General features: G+C 41.5%; 1 protein-coding gene across 1 annotated transcript in view; it reads right to left on the bottom strand.

The window, feature by feature from the left end:
- FANCC (FA complementation group C) overlaps positions 1 to 26,760 on the bottom strand; it is a 413,110-nt gene that overhangs the window by 141,678 nt on the left and 244,672 nt on the right. The window contains 1 exon segment of the mRNA XM_030193652.1: positions 11,620 to 11,776. Within this exon segment, the coding sequence (XP_030049512.1) occupies positions 11,620 to 11,776 (157 nt within the window).

The following is a 26,760-nucleotide window of genomic DNA, read 5'->3' as shown; positions in this document are numbered from 1 at the left end:
AGGTAGTTGTCACTCATGGGGTTTGCAGAAATCATCAAAGCAAAAAACCAGGGCTTCCTTTTGTTTGTTATTGCCATAGGAAAAAGTACTAGCAGAGAATATGTGGGAAAAAGTATGTGCGTTGTTGCTTCCCTCAATCTAACCTGTTCACAGGAATGTCTGTATTACTATTTCAAACTAATTTGGGTAATTAGAACTTAAGAAGGTTGGAATTTCCCAGTTTTTTTATATAGAGTATTTTCTAATATTGATTGGGGAATGTGGCACAAAGTTGGAGCAGTGGGAAAAGATTTTCTGCAGACGAAAGATCATCTATACTGCAGGCTCCCACTCTTTCCCAAATTGGGTCAGATGTTGGGTTTGAAAATGAGTGGTCACAATTACTAGGAGAATTTAAGGAATCTGTTAGATTAGAACTCAATAGTGCTACGCTTGTGGATTATTGCAAAAAAGAAATCATACCACGAGGGCTACGGATGACTAAGGCTCCTAAGTTGTTTCCTGAGGACATGGAATTTGTAACACAATGGAATAGTATATTAAATCACTGTTCCCTGGATTTGATGTTGTTGTTAATTCAAACTATACAACATAAGTTGTCACAAGATAGACCGAAATTGGAAGATAAATTAAGCCATATGAAATCTTTAGCTGAGTATGAGAAATGTAAAGAAGAATTTGATATTAAGTTGGATAGGTTTAAAAAAGAAATTAAAACCACTAAGATCAAGAAAATTCAACGAGATCAGAAAGATTATAGTGAAGGATATGTGTACAGCTGGCAAAAACCCAAGAATGTTGAGCAAATGGTACTTTACTACTACTTTACTACTTAACATTTCTGGAATAAAGCAAATACGGCATTCCACAGTAAGAACATGATAGTCAAACATGGTGGTAGCAGTGTGATGGTGTGGGGATGCTTTCCTGCCTTAGGACTACTACTACTAATAGAGTGGAAAACTTGCCATTATTGAAGGAACCATAAATTCTGCACTGTACCAGAAAATTCTTAAGGAGAATATCTGGTCAACCGAAGCTGAAGTGATAACTGGGTTATGTAGGTCCTTTTATCAATCTTATTTAATTTTGCTATGCATTCTTTTTGTTGGCAAAGGGTTTTGAGTCTTGGTTTCTTGTTCAAATGTAGAGAGAAGTTGCAGGGGACTTCTAACTATCTCATATGTCCTCCTTTAACTACCAGTCTCCAGTATTGGAACCAGTGTTTGGAGGATGGTGTAGGAGGGCTTTCAAGGCAGTATATATTTTTGCATTCCTGTATTCAGTAACAACCTTGGCTTTTTATCAGCACACCCTGTATGTGATAAGTCAGCTTTGTGGTTTTAGGGTTAGCAAAACCTTACTATAAAGGTTGTTTTGCTCCTTGCCAGAGTTTGAGGAGTGTCTCTCTACACTCCTTCCATTAAACATTGTGTCACTGTTCTCTCTACCTCTTTCTGAATCTGGTGGAGCAAGTCCTTTTTATTAACAGAATTGGAATTGCTCTGCTTAGTGGCACATTTCTGCTGACCTGTGACAACAGTACTGAATAAAAGACTTGGAATAACATCTGTTTTCTAAGGCTGGTGGAATGAGTTCATAAGAACGTAAGCATTGTCATACTGGGACAGACCGAAGGTCCATCAAGCCCAGTATCCTGTTTCCAACAGTGGCAAATCCAGGTCACAAGTACCTGGTAAGATCCCAAAATAGTAAAACAGATTTTATGTTGCTTATCCTAGAATATGCAGCGGATTTTCCCAAGTGTATCTTAATAATGGATTATGGACTTTTCTTTTAGGAAAGTATCTAAATCTTTTCTAAACCCTGCTAAGCTAACTGCTTTTACCACATTCTCTGGCAATGAATTCCAGACTTTAATTACACATTGAGTGAAGTGACATACAATCCAGAGCTGGAAAAACTGAGGAAAATCATAAGAGATCTAAAACCTATACTCCAGGAGGATGAATTACTGAAAGAGATATTCCCATCCCCACCAGTACTGGCCTTCCGACAGCCACCCAACTTAAAACACAAGCTAATCAGAAGTAAACTTCCATCACAGACTGAAAAGGAACAGAAGGGCACACTTCCCTGTAATTTATCCAGTTGCAACCTATGCCAAAACATTTCACAGGACCCCACAGTCATCCACAAAGGAAAGATATTCAACATAAAGGAATCTTTCACTTGCTCATCTTCCAATGTGGTATATATCATTCAGTGTAAAAAATGTAACGAAGGATACTATATTGGAGAAACAGGCCAGATGCTTAAGACAAGATTCAATTTACATAGACATCACATGAACAATACTGGTGCCAGTAGGGCTCCCACCCCTGTTGGTCAGCATTTTACAGGACCAGGACACTGTACCAGTGACTTCACAGTGAGAATCCTGAAAGGTAACTTTAAAACCATACAAGAACGTAAGACCTTTGAAGTCAGAATGATTGAATATTTTAACACCCAACAGAAAGGACTTAACAAGAATCTGGGGTTCCTAGCCCATTATAAACCATAAAGCTTCTTCCTCTTCAACATCAGCAAAATTTGCCCTTTCCTATCTGAGCACACCACACGAACTCTCGTCCACGCTCTCATTACCTCTCGCCTTGACTACTGCAACTTGCTCCTCACCGGCCTCCCACTTAGCCATCTATCCCCCCTTCAATCCGTCCAGAACGCTGCCGCACATCTTATATTCCGCCAGAACCGATATACTCACATCACCCCTCTCCTCAAGTCACTTCACTGGCTTCCGATCAGATACCGCATTCAATTCAAGATTCTCCTCCTTACCTACAAATGCACCCGGTCTGCGGCTCCTCACTACCTCTCTACCCTCATCTCCCCCTATGTTCCCGCCCATAACCTCCGCTCCCAGGACAAATCCCTCCTTTCAGTTCCCTTCTCCACCACTGCCAACTCGAGGCTCCGCTCATTCTGCCTTGCCTCGCCCTATGCCTGGAACAACCTTCTTCAACCCCTATGCCAAGCCCCCTCCCTACCCATCTTCAAATCCCTGCTTAAAACTCACCTCTTCAATGCTGCTTTCGGCACCTAACCTTTCGTGAAATATAGTATGCCCTATCAGACGGACTCTACACTTGTCTTTGACTGTACACTTGTCTCTAGATTGTACACCTGTCTTTTAGATTGTAAGCTCCTTGAGCAGGGACTGTCCTTCTATGTTTAAATTGTACAGCGCTGCGTAACCCTGGTAGCGCTTTAGAAATGTTAAGTAGCAGTAGTAGTAGTATGTCATACTCAAGTCCATGACAGCGCATGCAGGTCCCTGGAGCAGTTTTAGTGGGTACTGCAGTGCACTTCAGACAGGCAGACCCAGGCCCATACCCTCCCCTACCTGTTACATTTGTGGAGGAAACAGTGAGCCCTCTAAAACCGACCAGAAAATCCACTGTACCCAAATATAGGTGCCCCCCTTCACCGGTAAGGCCTATGGTAGTGGTATACAGTTGTGGGTAGTGGAATTTGGGGGGCTCAGCACACAAGGTAAGGGAGCTGTGTACCTGGGAGCATTTTATGAAGTCCTCTTTGTGTAAATTACTGTATTGCCTAGGATTGAATTTTAGAATCTATGCAGATGATATTCAATTTTTATTGAATATTGACCATTCTTTTGATAATTGTTTTTCATTGTTACACTTATGTTTGAGTACTATCGAAAAATGGATGAAGGGGAATCATTTAAAATTGAGCATGGCTAAATCTCAGGTTTTGTTATTGTCTAGTCACTGTGTGACAGATGCCCCTTCCCATTTTTCAATGGGTGACATCTCCATTCCAATATTGTAGACCATTCAATATTTGGGAGTTATGCTGGATTTGCCCCTGAGCATGAAATTGCAGGTTTTAAAAATGCTACAGCAAGTTTCCTTTAAATTGAAAATGGTTAGAAGACTGAGAGATCTGCTGAATGTCTGTAATTTTCGTACAGTGATGCAAAGTGTAGTCTGTCCTTCATTTGATTACTGTAATGGACTTTTAGTTGGAATTCCAAAAAACGTATTGAGTGGCACAGAATGCTACGGCGTGAGTCATTAGTGGTTGTTCTAGGTATACACATACTACCCCTATACTGATACAGCTCCATTTGTTGCCAATTGAGCAATGGAGTCATTTTAAAATTATTGGTTGTTAAAGTTCTAAATAATACAGTGTCAGTCCTGCTTTTCTGAAATTTAAGACGTGTGGGTTTTCAATTATCCACTTCTTCAAGTGGTGAGGATGAGAGAGAGGATAAACCGGAAGGGGAACAGAATTGAGGTATGACCACCAGACGCTCCAGTCAACGAGGGCGAATAAATTGGAGAACCAGAAATCGAGGGGAATCGAATTACAGAGGAGGGACGAGAATACGACGTCGGGACGACTCAATGTAATTAATTTATCTAATTACCGATTAACAGCTATTGAAGAGTCGGCATTGTCCCGTGGACTGTCATTGGTCCCCACTTCCAAACATTTTCCTTTTCAATTTCATGCTGAATTTGAAAAGTTTATTTGTTTCCTTCAATTAAAAATCTTTTTTAACGAGATTGAAGATTCTGGAGGAGCTTTTTCAGATTGTGTAGCGAAAAGCAAGTGGGTACCTCCTGGTCCCCTTAATCCGGCTATTGCCATTTTTAAACAACTGGTTCTTAAGGATGTGGAATTGATGGAAACAACACATTGTAACAGTAGGATTAATATGACCACGGAAGAATTTAGAGCGATTCAAGTGCTTAAAAATGAAAAAACTATTGTGATCAGAAAAGCCGATAAAGGGGGAGCTGTGGTAGTTTTCGACAGGGGATATTATTTAGATGAAATACATCAACAGCTGTCAGATGGGAATACGTATCGGAAGTTAAGTGAGAACCCAACGTGGGATTTACTTATAAGATTGCAAGAACTAACGAAAGAAGCCGAGTCATCAGGATTTTTAACTAAAAAAGAGAGACAATATCTTTGCCCTATGCACCCAGTTATTCCCATCTTTTACACGGTCCCTAAAATCCATAAACGTTTACCCTCTCCCCCGGGTAGACCTATCGTTTCTTCCAGAAACTCTTTATTGGAGAGATCGTGCAAATATACAGACTTTTTTCTACGACCATTGGTCCAGACTATACCAGCATATATTAAGGACACCTCGTATTTTTTGCAGATATTGTCAGGATTAAACATTAATGAGGAGACTCTGTTAGTCACTTTGGACGTCCATTCACTATATACTTCGATTCCCCATAGAGAGGCCATTGAGGCTGTAGAAACAGTACTAGAGGATCGCCCCCATCCTCATACAGTACCCACAAAGTTTATATTTGAGCTAGTCGAGATTGCGCTGTATAATAATCACTTTATTTTTTATAACGAATTTTATCTTCAAATCTCGGGCATAGCCATGGGAGCTTCTTTGCCCCCTCAATAGCAAATATTTTTATGGGTCAGTATGAGAGACAATTTGTTTACACTGCAGAGGGGTTTTCCAAAGTCAGATATTGGGGTCGTTATATTGACGACGTTTTTGTGCTATGGCAAGGCACCCAGGAGGAACTGGAGGATTTTGTTGTTTGTTTGAATGGATGTCATGCATCGATCAAATTTGAAAGTAATTGTCATCTGGAATTCATCAATTTTCTTGATGTGTTAATTAAAAAAGATCATGGGATTCTTAGCACGGATGTATTTGTGAAAAGTACTGACAGGAATTCATTGTTGAGGTTCGATAGTATGCATCCATACCATCTAAAACGGAGTTTACCGTTTTCCCAGTTCCTCCGATACCGTAGAATCTGTGACACGACGGAACAGTATCAAGAATCCTCAATGAAGTTAAAAACAAAATTTAAGGAAAGGGGATATCCTGATAAATTAATCAAACATTCATATAAAAGAGCTCTACATAATCACAGAGAGTTCTTATTACATCCAATTGAGCATGAACAAACAAATTAACAAAAAAGGGGAGATTCAAAAGTAACTGCTTGTGTATTAAAATATACAAGTCGGTCTCCACAAATTGCTACTATCATGAGGAAACATTGGAATGTAATGTCAACACAGCCAGCTTTTCGGGATCATCATTTAATGATGTCTTTTTCTCGTAATCGTAACTTACAAGATCATTTTAGTTATGCAGATGGATGGACTCAAAAGCAGAATAATGTAGGACGACATCAGAGATGTGGTCATTGCTCTATCTGTTCAATCACGAAGGAAGGATCCTCATTTAGTTCCACAACAGGGAAGAACTTTGAGGTAAGATGTAATACCTCTTGTGATTCCACTAATGTGATATATGCTTTCTGGTGTCCTTGTGGCTTGATGTATGTGGGTCATACCACACGACAATTTAAAACCAGAGTCATAGAACACCGTCATTGTGTTACCAAGTTGAAGTTGGAAGCACCTATGACACACCACTGTGTCCATTTTCAACATAATTTTGACCAACTAACCTGTATGGTTATAGAGCAAGTGATATTGAGTAAGAGAGGGGGGGATATTAAAAGCATTCTATGGAGAAAAGAACAATATTGGATCCATTTATTACAAACAGTGGAACCAAAAGGTTTAAATCGCAATATTGAATGGAATGCTTATTATTAATTCAGAAGTAGCCACTCCCAGAGGCTGGGCTGGTGTGAATACATTGGGGCAGCCTATTCCTGGGGCGGGGCTTGTTTTTGTAGAAGGTGTGACGCGGTCAGGTTTAAATTCTCTGCCGGCGTCTTTTCCACTTGCGCCATCTTGCTAGTGCATGCATTAATGATTCACGGTCTGTTTGGTGATTTTGAGAGGTCCATGTAAGGATCCGAGACAGTTCCCTTCCTGAAACAGCTTGTATATTGGCAAAACAAGGCGCACTTGTTGAAGGGAGACACGGGATGGTGTCAAAGGTTTATACTGAACAGTATGGTGTCTTCTCCATTTTTATTACCATCAGCCTGGATTTACAAAACTAACCGAGCCTGGAGTTATTAACAAGCAGATAAGTGATTGGTTTTTGTGGAAAACTGACTTGTGGAAAGACTGTGTGGGCTAGATAAGCCTGCGATTTTCCTAAAGACATTGATTATATTTTGTTCACTTTGAAAAACTGGGCGGGCAGGTCTAGGTTAAGGGGCCAGGCTTCAAATTGATGAGTGTGTTTGGGGGGATGCAAGATACACTGGGTGGTATATTGATTGGAAGAGAGGTGTTTCATCTTGTTTAACTCTTTAGTCAGTGAAGGAGAAGGAGAGTTTTTATGCCATCCGTTTTTCTCATGTAGTTATGAGTTTTTGCGGTTGTTTTTTTTCCTCTTCTTTCTCCTCACTGGAACCAGTGATAGTATTCTACTCCTTCATTAAAATAGTGGACTAAGCAATTGTTGCAGTGTGTTCCCTATGAGGAGGTTTGAGGTTCTTTATTGATTTATTAGAAACGATCCCGATTGTGGAATTTTGGAGTTACAAGGTGTCACACCTTTAATATTACTATTTCAAACTAATTTGGGTAATTAGAATGTGGGTAAAATTATAAATGTGTACTTAATGCACAGAGAAGGCAGTCAATTTGCCAGAAGCTCATTTCTATGGGAAATATGCTATTTTACCCATGGAAACGGCTTAGAAAATTACCGTTTAGGAGGTAATTTATAAGCTATTTGAATGTTTAGAGTAACATTTTGCATGCACAAGTAGGTGCTCATAAAATTTGCCTACGTATGCAAATGCATAAAAGCAGGTATCAGAAATCATACTGTCAATATTCAGTAGGTAAACTACACCAATACAGAAGGGAGATATCCCTAAAAGATAGTCCAAATCTATTATTTATTTATTTATTGTATTTGTATCCCACATTTTCCCACCTCTTTGCAGGCTCAATGTGGCTTACAATGTATCGTTCTTGGTAGTAGTAGATTAGAACGTAATCACTTATTGTTACATAGAGATATTGAATAACATTAGAAGTTTAGAACCAGCAGATATTATAAAACTAGTTACTTATTGTTAGATATAGATTTTGAGTGATATAGTAGAAGTATAAAGCAAGCAGATATAAAAAAAGTTCTGAGTAAGGCGTGGGAGATGTATACATTTATATTTGTTATTCTGTGTGGTATGCCTTTTTAAAAAGATGGGTCTTCAGTGATGTTCGAAAGTTTGTTAGTTCGTAGATCCTTCTCAGGTTGTGCGGCAGTACGTTCCATAGCTTGGCACTCAAGTAGGTGAAGTTTGCTGCATGCGTAAGTTTGTATTTTAGACCTTTGTAGCTTGGGAGATGAAGATTGAGGAATGTGCGGGCTGATCTTTTGGCGTTCCTTGTTGGTAAGTCTATCAAGTCTGACATATAGGCTGGGGCGTCTCCATGGATGATTTTATGAACTAGTGTACAAATCTTGAACGTGATGCGTTCTTTGAGTGGGAGCCAGTGTAGCTTTGCTCGTAGTGGTTTAGCACTTTCATATTTTGCTTTTCCGAATATAAGTCTGGCTGCGGTATTCTGGGCTGTCTGAAGTTTCTTGATTGTCTGCTCTTTACAGCCAGCGTATAGTGCATTACAGTAGTCTAGGTGACTGAGCACCATTGATTGTACCAACTTACGGAAGACTGTCATTGGGAAGAACTGTTTTACTCATTTTAATTTCCACATTGAGTGGAACATCTTCTTGGTTGTGTTAGTCGTATGATTCTCAAGTGTTAAATGACGATTGATAGTCACTCCAAGGATTTTTAGGGTGTCCGAGATAGGGAGTGTCAGATTTGGTGTGTTTATGGTGGTGAATTTGCTCGTATTGTGTTGAGAAGTGAGTATTAAGCATTGGGTTTTTTCTGCATTAAGTTTGAGCTTGAATGCATCTGCCCATGAGTGCATGATGTACAGGCTTTGGTTAATATCGCTGGAGATTTCCTACAGATCTTGTTTGAATGGGATGTAGATCGTTACGTCGTCTGCGTATATGTATGGGTTGAGGTGTTGGTTGGATAGTAATTTAGCCAAGGGTATCATCATTAAGTTGAATAGGGTCGGCGAGAGGGGGGATCCCTGTGGAACTCCGCATTCAGGTGTCCATGTGGCAGATGTAGTCGAGTTGGATGTCACTTGGTACGATCTTGTGGTTAGGAATCCGTTGAACCAATTAAGAACATTGCCTCCGATTCCGAAGTATTCAAGGAGATGTATTAGAACACTGTGATCAACCATATCGAAAGCGCTGGACATGTCGAATTGTAGAAGTAGTATGTTTTTGCCAGCAGCGATCAGTTGTCTAAATTTGGACATGAGAGTAACTAGTACTGTTTCAGTGCTGTGGTTAGCACGAAAACCTGATTGGGAATCATGGAGTATTGAGAATTTATTTAAGTAGTCAGTAAGTTGTTGGGCTGTCCCAGGTGGTGCCTGTGAGGAAGGACAGTTCTTCAGGAAGCCTGTTCTGTCATCCCTCACAGACATCAAATGGGGCAGCCCACGTCTCCCTTCTGCTCAAAGACTCCTGGCTACAGTGACTAGCAGCACTGCTCAGTTAAATGCTGCTGAATATTGGCAGCTAGCCAGCTCATCTTGGTTTAAGAGGGCAGGAGCCTCTCCTGCCTGATTAAACCATGCTGAATATCTACCCCATAGTAACTACTTTTATACAATGCGGTTAATTTTATAAAGATATTTTCATGCATATACGACAGTATGCATGGGTAAAATTTATTTATTTGTTGCATTTGTATCCCACATTATCCCACCTTTTCGTAGGCTCAAATTGGCTTACAATACATCATGGATAGTGGGAAACAGAAAAGAGTAGATATTTGGTGTTACAGAAGGATTTTGGGTTACATGGTAGTAGAATACCTGATAGTAAGATAACGGAAGGCATTATTAACATTTCTGGATATATGTGGGAGTTTCACATGTTTTGGTCTTTGTGGTATATCTTGTCGAAGAGATGGGTCTTTAGTAGTTTACGGAAGTTGGTCAGTTCATAGGTCGCTTTTAGGTTGAGTGGCAATGCGTTCCAGAATTGCATGCTCATATAGGAAAAGGTTGATGCGTGCATTAATTTGTATTTTAGGCCTTTGCAGTTGGGGAAGTGAAGATTAAGGAATGTGCGAGATGATTTTTTAGCATTCCTGGGTGGTAGGTCTATCAGGTCTGACATGTAAACTGGGGCATCGCCATGGATGATTTTATGTACTAGGGTACATATTTTGAACGTGATGCGTTCTTTGAGTGGGAGCCAGTGTAGCTTCTCTCGTAGGGGTTTTGCACTTTCGTATTTTGATTTTCCAAATATGAGTCTGGCTGCTTAAATGCTGCTTAAAAATTACCTCTTGCTTAAAAGTATGCGCAGTGACAAGAACACAGGTACTTTTATGCAGCTTTAGAGTAGGCATGTTTGGAAGCGGAGCACTGACAGAGCATGGGCTAAATTTGTGGCTTCTGGTAGGGACAGCAAAACAGCCACTGGATGCTGGACCTGTAGGAATAAAGTGGTTTGCTTCTGCTGTGCTCACTATTAGAAACTTTGGGATGTCCTGAACGGAAGGAAGGTTATTTTTTTTATAAATCAGAAGTGGGAAGGAGAATGAGGGGCAATGAGTTATCATTTTCATAGATTGGGGGAGGGGGTTCTTTTTCAGCTGCAGCCTTGGTGGGTTTGAGTTTTATTTCCGCTACAGTAGCAAGTAGGAGAGAAGAGGCAGCAGAGCTATGCTTCAAGTATACCAGGTATGCTAGAACCTTGAGTGCAAGCCAACTTGATGTTCCTATTGCCAACCCGATTTGTCTACTCTCCCACCTCTCCTATTGCTACTGCTGATTCCTCACATCGGTAAATTGGATGGAAGAGACGGGAGGAAAGGAATTAATAGTGAAAGGGGAAGCAGATGGGTAGAGGAAACGATAATAGAAAGATGGGGAGAGAGAAAGGCAGCAGAGGGAGAGAGCATAAATCTGTTATTTAATTTTGGTCCTTATCTGGGGTCATTATAAATTTTTCAGTGTCAAATTTTGGTTGTGCAGGATAAAAGTTTGAGAAGGGCTGCCCTAGGAATAGGGATTCTCTGCTGTTCTTCATAAATGACACCCAGTGGCCAGCCCTGTTTCATGTTAGTTTGTTTCTGGAGGGAATTGGCTCAAAGGCTCCCTGTGCCAGTTTGGCTGAGCTGGGAGGGAGATAAACAGACAGGGAAAAACATATGAGTAATTAATGGTGAATGAAGACTCAGGGCCATGCAGCCCAGAGGCAGGTCTTGATTTATTTATTCACTCATTTAAAATTATTTATATGCTGCCCCATCTATAAAGGCAAAGAATATAAAAACAAAATACCTACTAAATGAAACCATGTCTAAATATAGAAACATATAACAATCCAAAAAGGTAAAAAAGAGCTGGAAGCTCAAAGGAACAGGAAGAAACTGCTAAGCTGAAAAAAAAAGTAGCTTAGTTAACTAGTTACTTACATACTTCTACATAATGACAGGCATTACGAATTGCTTTTAGTTTTACAGACTTTTCAAGTCAATTAGATTTTGTGTCTAAATTTCCTTTATATTGCAAACCTGCATTTTCTCTCATTTGTGCTTTCAATCACTCAAGGCATTATTGAACTACAGTACTTACCAGCAATGAATCTTTTATAATACATTCCATGTCTCCCAGGGAATGGCCCTGAATAGAAATTAACCTTTCAAAGAGATGCAGTACTGTTTTTTCAAGGCTGGGAAGATGACGGAGCCACAGGCATAGTACAGCTGAATCGGACAGGTCAATCTTCTTTCTTAATTGAGAAAACAGAGAGAAAGAGAGAAATGTGTTAGTATGCCAAAAAAAGAAAACAAAAAACAAAAAAACCCCAGAATCCCCCATCCTCTAACTAAACAGTTTAAAACATCCAGCATTCAGGCCTATTAAGGTGCCTTCCTCAAGCCCTTAGGCATTTTTATGAGGCTGCATTTTTAGACATCTGCTAGTCTAGTCCAAGAAAAGGTATTCTACGAGCAGTAAAAGAAACAAACTATTATAGTGATTTTTTATTTTGGACTCTCAGCTCAAGTCATTTCTGAATTATTTGCTGCATTATTTATTTATTTATTTATCTGTATCCCACATTTTCCCACCTATTTGTAGGCTCAATGTGGCTTACATATTATCGGAAAGGCGATTGCCGATTCCAGTAAGAAAACAAATACAAAGTAGTGTCCGGTAAGAAAGACAAATTTGGTGAGAAAAACAAATACAAAGTAATGTTGGGTAATATAGATTGGAGTGGAACAAACACAGTTATGGCATCTTTGAGCAGTTCGTGCTTGTAGTGCTATGGGTGTACTAAAGTTGGCCTGCAAGAATTGTCACCTATACAAAACTTTTGCAATTGACTAACTTCATTATGTATTCTGGTGAGGGATGTAATATAGACAAGGTGCCAGGCCAAATTAAATTCTGGATAGTAGAATTTCTGCTGACTTGGGGTTTCTAGCCAGGTATCCTGTTTGGACCCAGCCTGCAACTGGTTTAAAGGTACTAGTGCAGTAGAAACCCTTAGACATGGCCTTTCCTTCCTCCCTTGTCCACCATATTATAGCAGGACATGTTAATCTACTCCTACCCTAGGCAAGGTAATGTTCAAGCACATTTCTGACCTCATTTGCAACTCTCTTTAATTAGTCCTTTATTTTCTTACTCCTGTTACTCTATCTTATCTATCTATATGTTCCATCTTTGCTTGCACCATATGCTGTCTATTAAAATGTTTTATTGTGTATTGTGTTGGCATTGTAATGCAGCATACTATGCCATACACTGTATTGTTGTTTGAATATTTTTACTGCTGTAATTGTCTATTGCTTATGTTTGACTTATTCTTGCTATACACCGCCTTGAGTGAATTCCTTCAAAAAGGCGGTAAATAAATCCTAATAAATAAAAATAAATACCTAAAATGGGATTCGTTTTCATCTGTAAACACTACCTCAGAACAATACTGATACCGAAAATTTCATCAACAGTCTGGATCCAAACCCTGGAGAATACCCAGCCGACCAAACTTGGTCAAACTTCACGCCCCTCACCATCGAAACAGTCACCTACGCGATCAAAAGGTTCTCCAACACCCACTCCAAACTGCATACCTGCCCCAGCTACTTACTAAAATCCGCCCTGACCACTTCATAACTGACCTCACATCTCACCTAAACTACATGTTCCAACAAGGTCTTTTCCCTGAGGAATATGGCAACATCCTGCTTACCCCAATCCCAAAAGATACCAAGAAAAAAACATCCGAACTTTCCAACTACCGCCCAGTTGCATCTATCACACTAGCAGTTAAACTGATGGAGAGCATGGTGACCAAACAGATTACGGACTACATGGACAAGTTCTCAATATTACATGAATCATAATCGGGATTCCACCCTCTCCACAGTACCAAAACAGTGCTAGTTACTCTCATGGCCAAATTCAAGCAGAAAATAGCTAAAGGTAAAAACATACTTCTCCTCCAATTTGGTATGTCGAGCGCATTCGACATGGTAAACCACAATATACTACTAAGACTTTTAGACTACTTCAGAATTGGTGGAAATATACTTAGCTGGATCAAGGGTTTTCTAACCACCAGAACATACCAAGTGAAATCAAACTTAAATATATCACCACCCTGGAAAGCAGATTGTGGAGTACCTCAAGGATTACCATTATCACCTACACTTTTCAACATAATGATGATCCCACTGGCCAAGTCCTTATCAAAGCAAGGCCTCAACCCGTTCATCTACACAGACGACATCACAATATACATTCCCTTCAGACATGATCTAACAGAAATGTATTTATTTATTTTGCACATTTATACCCCATGTTTATCCCACAGTTTAGCAGGCTCAAAGTGGCTTACAATGCACTGATAGGCTATTGCCAAATCAGAGGTGACACGGTGACAATTAATTTTGAAAGAATAAAAGAAGCAGGACAAAAGAAAACAAGGAAAGGAGAAGAGAGACTAAAATGGTCCATAGATATGCTGTTAGGAAGGACTTCAGGGTACATGGTGAATCCTTAGGGTAGACTGAACCTCTTTCGGCTGGAAGAGATGAAAATCGACCGGACACACCAAGATGACCTTGCATGATAGAAATGGTGTTGAAATTAACAACGAAATCAAACTCTGCTTGAACACCATGGACTCATGGGCAAACTCTTTTCAATTGAAATTGAACACTGAAAAAACACATTGCCTCATCTCAACACAATACGTACAAACCCACAACCTTAATTACCCCAGAACACACCCTCCCTATCTCAGACAACCTGAAAATACTATGCGTTACAATCGACCGCAACTTCACACTCGAGAGCCAAGTGAACTCCACAACAAAGAAAATGTTCCACGCAATGTGGACATTTAAATGCGTAAAACCTTTCTTCCCGAGGGAAATATTTTGTAACCTAATACAATCAATGGTACTAAGCCATGCAGACTACTGCAACGGAATCTACGCGGGCTGCAAAGAACAACTCACTAAGAAACTCCAGACTGCTCAAAACACAGCAGCCAGGCTGATATTTGGTAAATTACGATTCGAAAGTGCCAAACCCCTCTGAGAAAAACTGCACTGGCTTCCAATCAAAGAACGTATTACCTTCAAAATGTGCACCCTAGTCCACAAAATTATCCACGGCCAAGTCCCAGGATACATGACAGACCTCATAGACCTACCAATCAGAAACATAACCAGATCATCTTGAACATACCTAAACCTTCACTGCCCAACCTGCAAAGGAGTTAAATACAAAGCAACCTATGCATCCAGCTTCTCCTATATAAACACAAAAATATGGAACACATTGCTAAAAGCTGTGACAACAATCTACGACCCACTGTGGTGGGAGCGGAACCTTGACTGTCAGTTGTGTAGTATTGGGAACTTGTCCATGTATTCAGTTAGCTGTTTGGTCACCAAACTCTCCGCCAGTTTGACTACTAGTGGTATAGATGCAACTGGGCGGTAATTGGTTAGGTTGTTTGTGTTTTTCTTGGCGACTTTTGGTATTGGGGTGAGTAGAATGTTTCCATGTTCCTCAGGGAAGAGACCTTGTTGTAGCATGAAGTTTTGGTGGGATGTGAGGTCTGCTATGAAGTGGTCAGGGGCAGATTTGAGTAGGTGACTGGGACATATGTCCAGTTTGCAGTGGGTGTTGGCAAACCTATGAATCTGATTTTTGTGATTGATTCAGTGGTGAGGAGAGTAAATGTTGACCAGAAACGGTCAGCTGGGCATCCACCAGGGATTTGGTCCAGGTCGTTAAAGAAGTTTTCTTTTTTTTATTATTTCTTTATTCATATATTTCAATATATCATCACAATGCGTGAATATGCAATCGGCATTTATACAAGAGGCAAAAATAAAAGGAAATATCATTAACAGCCTTTCTGTCCACAAGTTTAGGAAATTTGGAATCCAAGAATTTAGAATTTAAAGTAAAACATATAGCAATAATTACGGACTAGTGGTTGCAACCTCTGGTTCAGACCCCAGCCTGCATTTAGGGAGGGCACACAACATTCAATTCCACTCTAGCATCTAGAAATTGTTTTAACTGTTTTGGGTCTACAAATTGAAACTGTTTACCCTCAAGCATTACATTACAATAACAAGGAAAACGTAATATAAAAGTTGCTCCCAGTGCCACCACCCTAGGGCGGAGTTCCAAAAAGGCCCTCCGTCTCATCTGTGTAGGCCTTGAGAGATCAGGAAAAATACGAATTTTTGAGCCCAAAAACAGATTTTCTAAGTGTCTCAAGGAAAGCCTTAATACGGCATTCCTGTCAGGCTCCAGCACAAAAGTAACAAGCAGAGTCAACCTCTGAGTAATTATCTCCAATGAACTTTCAAGGAAAGAAGTAAGATCTATTCCTTCCCCTGCTATCGGGGGATTTTCTTCCACCACTCCTGATGTAATAAGCCCGAGTAAGGGGAGGCAGTGAGTCCTTATCCATTCCAAGAATATCAATCATATATATTTTTAGCCATGTCCAAAGGGGAAATTAAAGGTGATTTGGGAAAATTAAGAAACCTGAGGTTAAGTCTTCTAGCCTGGTTTTCCAGGTACTCCAATCTTTTATGTAGGAAATTATTATCCTTAACCAAAGCCGTTTCTACAGATCCCATTTCTTGAATTTTAATATTCACAGTCTCCAAATCTAAGGTTTGCTGTGCAGTCTTTTGCGCCTGAAGCAGGGCAGCCTCAGAAAGAGTCTTTATGTCAGAAGTATTCATTTTTAAAGTAGTTTGCATAGAAGTGTGAATGCTGTAAACCATATCCCATAGTGGCTCTAATGTCACAGTTGCTGGTCTATTCACATCACTAATGGCTTGAGAAGGGTGAGGTTGATCTTCAACACGAGCAAGTTTAGAAACTATATCCTGGGGCAATACCTTTGAAGCTGATTGTAGCAATAGTTCTCGGTGTTGAGATTCAGCCTCCGTTACTGCAGACACTCCCTCAAACAGGTCGGGCTGAGCCCCTTCGGCTTCCTTCCCTGTCAGAGCTGCCAGCAACTCCCCTCCAGGCTGGGGTGGAGCAACTCGTTCCACGGGGCTCAGGAAAGCCCCGTTTCCATTCTCAATCGATGCCGAAGCGCCGAGAGTTGCAGAGGGGGTTGAAAAGCCCTGAGGACCTGGTTGCTGTCTGAAAAATTACAAAGTTGTCTGCCTCGTCGCTGAAGAAGTCACAGGAGCTGAGGGATGTTCCTTCACTTTTCCCCTCCGTTTCCCCATGCTTGATGAGGCGACAGAGGCACCGAAGAGGACCTACAAACAGAGCAACTTCCAGGAGCTAACACAGGTGCGTCCATTCACAACGCCATCTTGGATCCTCTGTACCAAGAAGTTTTCAATGTTAGTGTTGTGCTGAGGGAGTGCGTTGTGTAATTTTGTTATTTTTTCGTTGAAGTAGTTGGCAAGTTTGTCTGCGGGTAGGATGGCTGTGTTGGTTGTGGTGATAGGGGTGGTGTTTAGTACCTTATTTACGAGTTGAAATAGTTTCTTCATATCTTTGTAATGCGGTCCTATTTTAGTTTTGTAGTATGACCTTTTGGTTTGTCTTATTGCGTATTTTCTGTGTCCTTGTTTCCATGCATTGAGTGTATGTGCATCTTTTGTTTTTTTCCATGCTCGTTCAAGTTTCCTGGATTGTGTTTTGAGTTTTTTTAATTCGTCATTGAACCATGGTATCGAGTTTTGTCTTCTTGATATTCTGGTCTTTAAGAGTGCTATTTCGTTTAGTACGCTTCTGCATCTGTCCTCCCAATGGTTGAGGTAGTGTATGGAGTCTGTGTGTGTTTTCCATTCATTGTCATATATCAGTTGCCAGAATATTTGTGGATCTATTTGCCCTCTCGTGGTGTAGGTTGTGTGTGCTGGTGTATGGTTTAGTACCTTCTTCCGCCAGTCTAGGGATAGGTTTAGTTTGTAGTGGTCGGTCCAAGGTGTTTCTGTCCATTTGATGTCTGTTATTAATAGGTTATGATCTGTGGACAGTTTGTGTGATAGGAGGTCTAGTATGTGTCCCTTGATGTGGGTAGCTTGCATGTGAGGCCATTTGAGATCCCAGGACTGTAGGAAGTCTTTGCATTCACGTGCGTTGGTGGAGTTGGGGTCTTCTATGTGAAGGTTTATGTCGCCTAGTATTAATATATTGGAGCTGTTTACACAAGTGTTTGAGATGGAAGTCCGTGAAAGTAGGCTGGCTTTCATTCCAGTTTCCGGGCGGTCTGTAAAATAGTACACAGTTCAGATGATCGATCAGGGATTTGTTTTGGATTCTGAATGATGCAGTTTCTAGTTGGGGTGTTATGGATTCGGCGATGGTTTCGGTGGTGAATTGGGTTCGGTAGATTATTGCTATGCCTCCTCCTCTATTTTCTGTTCTGGTCCAGTGAGTAATTTTGTAGCCTGGAGGACCATAGTTCAAGGATTATGGGATCCTTTTCATCGTGAATCCATGTTTCGTTGATGAAGATAAGATCAAGGTTTTCTGAGATGATCCAGTCTGATATTGTTGTTGTGTTGTTAACTACGGACCTGGCATTGATGTAGCCCACTTGGATATTTTGGTATGGGGCTGCTAGGTTTGGTGATGTGTGGATTTTTAGTAGTTGTCCTTCCTTGGGTGGTGTGTGTTTGTTGTGATCTTTCCTTCCATTTTGTTGGTATTGTCTGTATTTAGATAGACTTCCTTTAGTTTGATGGGTGTCAGTTTGGTGGAGTGTTTGATCAGCCTTCGGTGATTTTGTAGGATGGGTATGATATTATTTTCTGTAAGTGGGATGGATAATATTAGGTGAATCAGTGAGAAGGAATAGATTGTTAGGAGTATTTTGATTGTGTTCATTTTGGTGTCAGTTTGGGATGTTAGGTTACTCACAGTTAGATTCTCGGGGGTGATGTCCTGGGCACAGAGTTCTGTTACTCTGGACGCTGTTCAATGGTTGGAGGCAGGAGGTTTCGTTAACAAGGGCGTTGTGCTGTTGGTTGGGGTAGGGTTGTAGGCTAGTTGTCTGGCAGGTGGCGGTCCTGGCAGCTGTTCGATAGTACGCTGGGTTTCTTGAAGTGTATGTGTTGCTTCAGTGGCAGAAGGAGGAGTCGAGGTGTTTTGTAAGAGTTGCATCATTTGGCAGATCGGGTTGTCACTACTCCTGGGTGCTGGGGGTGGTGTAAAGCTAGATCTGCAGGATCCTCCGTCGTCTTCTGGGTCGGGTACAAACTTAGAACTTGGATGCGTCTTTGTATTGACGGCTGCTGCTGCTTGAAGTACAATGCAGCGGTCATCGGTCATAACCCGACGCTGCTACTCTCTATTCCCTTTATTCGTGGGCCGTTGCTACTTACAGTATACTGCAGCGATCACCAGTCATAGCCCAGCATTGTGATTCTCTATTCCCTCTTTCCGTGGCGAGTCTATGAGGGGTTAGTCACGGAGGTATAATAGATTGGAGTGAAAGCGAGCCTATCTAGTCCATTATAGGTAAATGGGCCGTTGCTACTTACAGTATACTGCAGCGATCACCAGTCATAGCCCAGCATTGTGATTCTCTATTCCCTCTTTCCGTGGCGAGTCTATGAGGGGTTAGTCACGGAGGTATAATAGATTGGAGTGAAAGCGAGCCTATCTAGTCCATTATAGGTAAATGAGACATCGGGTTAGTCTCTGTTTCCACACTCCCACGCTGCCGTCATTCCATCATAGGTAACTGAGACATCAGGTTAGTCTCTGTTTCCACGTGCCCGTGCTGCAGTCATTCTATTCGTTCAAAACACAGCAAACAGACCTGTGATCTTCTGCATCCACGTTGTTGTTCTTTATTATCAGGTGGGGCCGGGCCGGTGAAGGAGCAGCTCAGGTGGACCTGTGTGGTCTCTGGTCCGGGATGGCGACAGGCCGCTTGTCGGCCCCCCTCTGCCCGGGCCTGATCGTCTCTCTCGGGCGTCCTGACTACAGGCCAGCATCGAGCGGCAGAGGTCGCTCGCCGATCGCCTTCCGTGCGGCTTGGTCTGACTCACCCTGTCATCCCCTGTCTACCAGGGCGTTTGGTCTGTCGTTTGGCGGGTTGGGATCGAGCTGGCGCCCAGCAGATCCACGTAGGCTTCTAGATACACAGTCAGATGCTGTCCGCTGTTCCACCGGAACTCGTCCTTCGCACCGCCGGTCTCACCCTCAGCTCCGTGGCCTCGCCAGGTGGGTACAACTCATCCAGGTTGGGGGTCAGTTACAACTCTGTCCTCGAGCCTGGAGCTTGCGTGGACCCAACCTATACGGACGCCATCTTAGGAAAGGTTAACAGTTATAGTTATATTTTTGGCTTTTGGTGTTTTTAAAATTTGTCAGCAAGATTGTGTGGCCATGATGAATAAGTACATAAGTATTGCCAAACTGGGACAGCCTTTCCTCATAGGGAAGTCATCCTATCCCCTTTATCATTTTCGTCAACCTTCTCTGTACCTTTTCTAATTCCACTATATCCTTTTTGAGAAGCGGTGACCAGAACTGAACACAATATTCAAGGTGAGGTCACACCATGGACCGATACAAAGGCATTATAACATCCTCATTTTTGTTTTGCATTCCTTTCCTAACAATACCTAATATTCTATTTGCTTTCTTAGCTGCCACAGCACACTGGGCAGAGAGTTTCAATGTATCATCAACGACAACACCTAGATCCCTTTCTTGGTTGGTGACTCCCAACGTGGAACCTTGCATTACGTAGTTATAATTCAGGTTCCTCTTTCCCATCTGCATCACTGTGCACTTGCGCACATTAAACGTCATCTGCCATTTAGATGCCCAATCTCCCAGTCTTGTAAGGTCCTCCTGCAGTTTTTCACAATCTTCTTGCGATTTAACAACTTTGAAAAATTTTGTGTCATTAGCAAATTTAACTACCTTGCTACTTATTCCCATTTCTACATCATTTATAAATATGTTAAAAACCAGCGGTCCCAGCACAGACGCCTGGGGAACCCCACTACCCTTCTCCATTGAGAATACTGACCATTTAACCCTACTCTGTTTTCTATCTTTTAACCAGTTTTTAATCCACAATAGGACAATACCTCCTATACCATCACTCTCCAATTTCCTCTGGAGTCTTTCATGAGGTACATTGTCAAACGCCTTTTGAAAATCCTAATACACAATATCAGCCGGCTCACCTTTACCCACATGTTTGTTCACCTCTTCAAAGAAATGTAATAAATTGGTGAGGCAAGATTTCCCTTCACTAAATCCATGTTGACTTTGCCTCATTAATCCATGCTTTTGAATATGCTCTGTAATTTTGTTCTTTATAATAGTCTCTATCATTTTACCCGGAACCAACGTCAGGCTCACCGGTCTATAATTTCCCAGATCTCCTCTGGAACCATTTTTTAAAAATTGGCGTTACATTGGCCACCCTCCAATCTTCCGCTACCATGCTCAATTTTAAAGATAAAATACATATTACTAATAATAGCTCCTCAAGTTCATTTTCAATTCTATCAGTACTCTGGGATGAATACCATCCGGTCCAGGAGATTTACTACTCTTCAATTTGTCAAATTAACCCATTACATCCTCCAGGTTTATAGAGATTTCATTCATTTTCTCCAACTCGTCAGCTTTGAATACCATTTCTGGCACCGGTATCTCTCTCAAATCTTCCTCGATGAAGACCAAAGCAAAGAATTCATTTAATCTCTCCACTATGGCTTTTGTCTTCCCTGATTGCTCCTTTTACCATGTGATCTTGAGCAAGTCACTTAACCCTCCATTATCCCAGGTACAAAAAACTTAGATTGTGAGCCCTCTAGGGACAGAGAAATTACCTGTATATAATGTGTAGAGCGCTCCATACGTCTAGTAGCGCTATAGAAATGATAAGTAGAAGTAGTAGTAGTTTACTCCTCAGTCATCTAGCGATCCAATCAATTCTTTTGCTGGCTTCTTGCTTTTAATATACCTAAAAAATGTTTTACTATGTTTACTATGTGTTTTTGCCTCCAACACAATCTTTTCTTCAAAGTCTCTCTTTGCCTTCCTTATCAGCGCTTTGCATTTGACTTCACATTCCTTATGCCGTTTCGTATTATTTTCAGTTGATTCCTTCTTCCATTTTCTGAAGGATTTTCTTTTAGGTCTAATAGCTTCCTTCACCTCACTTTTTAACCATGCCGGCTGTCGTTTGGTCTTCCTCCCTCATTTTTAATACATGGAATATATTTGACCTGGGCTTCCAGGATGGCATTTTTGAACAGCATCCATGCCTGATGTAAATTTTTGACCCTTGCAGCTGCTCCTCTAAGTTTTTTTTCCACCATTCTTCTCATTTTATCATAGTCTCCTTTTTGAAAGTTAAACGCTGATATATTGAATTTCCTGTGTATACTTACTCCAAAGCTAATATCAAATCTGATCATATTATGGTTACTGCTATCAAGCAGCCCCATCACCATTACCTCCCGCACCAGATCATGTGCTCCACTAAGACTAGGTCTAGAAGTTTTCCTTCTCTTCTTGGTTCCTGTACCAGCTGCTCCATAAAGTAGTCCTTGATTTCGTCAAGGAATTTTACCTCCCTAGCATGCCCTGATGTTACATTCACCCAGTCATTATCGGGGTCATTGAAATCACTCATAATTATTGTGTTGCCCAGATCGTTAGCTTCCCTAATTTCCTTTAACATTTCTACATCCGTTTGTTCATCCTGGCCAGGCGGACGTAGTACACTCCTATCACTATCTTTTTTGTGTGGAGCAGTAGCCTAGTGGTTAGTGCAGTGGACTTTGATCCTGGGGAACTGAGTTTGATTCCCACTGCAGCTCCTTGTGTCTCTGGGCAAGTCATTTAACCCTCCATTGCCCCTGGTACAAAATAAGTACCTGAATATATGTAAACTGCTTTGAATGTAGTTGCAAAAACCTCAGAAAGGCGGTATATCAAGTCCCTTCCCTTTTCCCCTTTACACATAGAATTTCAGTCCATAGGGATTCCAAGATGTGTTTTGTTTCCTGCAGAATTTTCTATCTATTTGACTCAAGGCCCTCCTTAACATACAATGCTACCCCTCCACCAATTCGATCCACCCTATCACTACGATATAATTTGTACCCCGGTATGACAGTGTCCAACTGGTTATCCTCCTTCTACCAGGTCTCAGAGATGCCTGTTATATCTAATTTTCCATTTAGTGCAATATATTCTTACTTTCCTATCTTATTTCTTAGTATTCAGATATTCGCATATAGACATTTCAAACTGTTTGTTGTTCCTATTTACATCATGCTCAGTACTTGACAGTATTAATTTGCAATCTTTTGTCTGATTTTTATTTAAGGACACCTGATCTACTATGGTCTCTTTTTCAACCTCACTATCGGGATACCCTATCTTCCCTGTTTTGGTGATATCTTTGAAAGATACCTTATTCCGAACCACGCGCTTTTGAGCAACTGTCAGCCTTCCCCCAGTTTCTACTTTAAAAGCTGCTCTATCTCCTTTTTAAATGCCGATGCCAGCAGCCTGGTCCCACCCTGGTAAAGGTGGAGCCCATCCTTTCGGAATAGACTCCCCCCCTTCCCCAGAATGTTGCCTAGTTCCTAACAAATCTAAAACCCTCCTCCCTGCACCATTGTCTCATCCATGCATTGAGACTCCGGAGCTCTGCCTGTCTCTTGGGCGCTGCGTGTGGAACGGGTAGCACTTCAGAAAATGCTACCCTAGAGGTTCTTGATTTGAGCTTTCTATCTAAGAGCCTAAATTTGGCTTCCAGAACCTCTCTCCCACATTTTCCTATGTCATTGGTACCTACATTTACCAAGACAGCTGGCTCTTCCCCAGCACTATCTAAAATCCTATCTAGGTGACACGTGAGGTCCACCACCTTCGCACCAGGAAGGCAAGTGACCATGCAATCCTCACGTCTACCAGCCACCCAGCTATCTACATGCCTAATAATCGAATCACCAACTACAACAGTCATCCAAACCCTTCTCACCTGGGCAGTAGCTCCTGGAGACACATCCTCGGTGCGAGACGATACTGCATTCCTTGGTGTGCTGCTCCTGTCTACAGGATTACTTCCAGCTGCACCAGGGTGATGCTCTCCTTTTAGAAGGTCTCCGTCCTCCAAGGCAGCACAGGGACTGTCAAATTGGATGTGGGACTTCTCTATAACGTCCCTGTAGGCCCCCCTCTATGTACCTCTCTGTATCCCTCAGCTCCTCCAAGTCTGCTACTATAGCCTCAAGAGAACGGACTTGGCTCTGCATCGAGCACATGCATATGACAACTCACCAAATGGGAGATAATCATACATGTGACACTCAATGCAAAAGACTGGATAGCACCCCTCTCACTAATGGACTACTGTCTGCATCTTAGAATTATAGAGTTGTTTAATTAAACCTTCTTAAGGTACTAGGGATATCAGATGAAAATAATGATCCTTATCACTGGTGTAATTTGTAATTTATTTAGGGTTTGCTTCTTAGAAATTAATTAAATGTAATTAAAACTCTCATGAAAACTGAAATTTCCCCTCTTGTTGTCTTAATTAGAATAACTGACTAGAAATGAAGAGTTGAGCTCGGGGTGGGTGGGAATAAGGACTGAATTGGGCCCTTCTGTGCCTTCTATCTGTTAATGCTGTGGCAGAAACTTCAAGTTTTAAGACTATGGGGAAAAGGTATAGAGACTAGCTAATAAAGTTTGCTTGCTTTCTTTTTTTATTTTAAAATTCTGTGTTTATCAATATCCTACAATTCCTCTTTTAAACCCTAATCTTTAAGATACCAAGCTCAGAATAAAATAATGTCACTTACCCAAAGAGATGTCCTCTTCTCTCAGAACCAGTGGCGTAGCGAGGGGGGCTGCCACCCGGGGCGGGGCGGTTCGCCGTTGCACCCCCCCCCGGGTGCAGCACGATGACATACCCCCCCCTCGGCGCATCAACACCCCCCAGTGCCCACCCTCTTCCGTCCAACCAGCTCCCTACCTTAAAAAAATATCGGAATCCAAAGCAAGGCGCAGCGCCTCGTGCCTGCACGTAAAAGAAATGTGCACCGTCTCATCGGGCCTTCCCTCGCTCTGTTTGTCCCGCCCTCCGCTGACGCAATTTCCTATTTCCGCAAGGGCGGGACAGACAGAGCGCGAGAGAAGGCCTGATGAGATGGTGCACATTTTTTTAACGTGCAGGCGCGAGGCGCTGTGCCTCGCTTTGGATTTGATATATTTTTAAAGGTAGGGAGCTGGTTGGACGGAGGAGGGTGGGCACTGGGGGGGGGGGTGTCGATGCGCCGAGGGGGGAGGAGCTGGCAGGGAGCACCCCCCCCCTGAGCTGACACCCGGGGCGGACCGCCCCTCCCGCCCCCCCCCTCCTTGCTACGCCACTGCTCAGAACTTCTCAGAAAGAAAGAAAAAAAAAAAAACTCTGATCCCTGTCCTGAGGATGAACAGAATCTATTGATTTGAATGGGAGAGCAACGTCTTCCGGAAGCAGATGGGTATGTATTTGAGCCATCCCAAGTTAGGGGGTCGATCTGGTGGTAGCGGCTGAAAGGTTGTAGCCCATTTTGACAATGTTGCAGATCTAGGAATTGGTTATAACCTTTTTCCACTGCTGAAGAATAAACAGCACCCAATCCCTATAGGTAGGGAATGGTGTGTGTTCTTGAAGGATACCTGCAGTGACTGTAGAGAACAGTCAAAAAGCAAAGGACCCTTTTAGTTGCACAGATGTGGTCTTTCTGTGTTTACTAAACCTCTCCATTGAGTAACATAGTAGATGACGGCAGAAAAAGACCTGCATGGTCCATCCAGTCTGCCCAACAAGATAAACTCATATGTGCTACTTTTTGTGTATACCTTACCTTGATTTGTACCTGTCCTTTTCAGGGCACAGACCGTGTAAGTCTGCCCAGCACTATCCCCGCCTCCCAACCACTAGCCCCTCCTCCCACCACCGGCTCTGGCACTGACTGTTTCTTTGAGGGACAAAAAAAAGTCTGTTTTTTGTGTTCTTGTGCCACAAGAACTGCTGGTTGACAACTCTTCTGGTAGAATCAAACATGTACATTTATGTAACTTAGAAGTTGTCAGCACATAAGAGGCACAAACACTGAATGGAGGATGCAAGATAATCTGGGGAAGTGGTGTTTTTTTTTTTCAAAATTTAGTTAATAAACACCTATTTTAATTTTTTTTGTATCAGGACAGCTTGTCAGTATTTATTGGTTAAAACCTAAAATCAGAAGTCTTAAGTATAAATCTTCTTCCACCTACCTCCCACTCTTCTTCCAGACGCATAAGTAATATTTTTCCACAAAAATAGCTTTCTAGAATAATCTGGTACCAATATGATACTATGCTTCAAACATATTTATACAATCCTTCACTCCTTTAACATAAACAAAATTTTACAGTACAAGATGGAAAATTTCAACAGTGAAAAAGGAGAACAGAGTATAAGCAAATCAAAACCAGAGATAATATAAATCACATGGAGAAAAAAATGGTTTTACTTATTGTTTCACTGCTTTATACGGCTTTCCATAATATCACATTTCTACCACTGTTCTTATATTCCTAGTGTAACACATATCAAAATGGAACAATTAAAGCAAATGTTTTAAAAACAAACACATAAAGGATTCTGCTTTCACACACACCTTAATGATGTTGTGTACATAAGATCCAGAATAATGCTGATATCAGCATATTATCTTACTGCACTGGATACCTGGAGGGGGGGGGGGGGGGGTAGGGCATACCATCATCTACTGGGAATAAAATACTGCAGAGGAGCACCTAAGCAGTGTGGTGTGTCTATGGAAAATTTTAAATAGGATAATAGCTTCCTGCCTCAAAGTGATGATCAAACTAAAAATCCACACCTAAAACAGCAGAGTTAGGCTTGACTTCTCTCTTTAACTAGTCAGGGCCTGGATTGCTTGAGTTGGATAATGATATTTAAATAACCTTATGCTCTCTCTTTTTCTTAAGTAGAATGGACAATGATTATATGATATGTTAAAAAAAATACAACAGCTAGGAGACAGATCTTGTCAAATACATCTGATTAATTTCTTTGACTGGGTGACCAGAGAGTTGAATCAAGGGAGAGCACTAGATGTGGTATATTTAGATTTTAGCAAAGCTTTTGACATGGCTCCACATAGACGACTAATAAATAAACTGAGTGCCCTCAGTATGGGCTCTAAA

This window comes from Microcaecilia unicolor, chromosome 2 (assembly GCF_901765095.1).
Source record: "Microcaecilia unicolor chromosome 2, aMicUni1.1, whole genome shotgun sequence".
Taxonomy (NCBI): Eukaryota; Metazoa; Chordata; class Amphibia; order Gymnophiona; family Siphonopidae; genus Microcaecilia; species Microcaecilia unicolor.
This window is presented reverse-complemented; position numbering and strand designations above follow the sequence as displayed.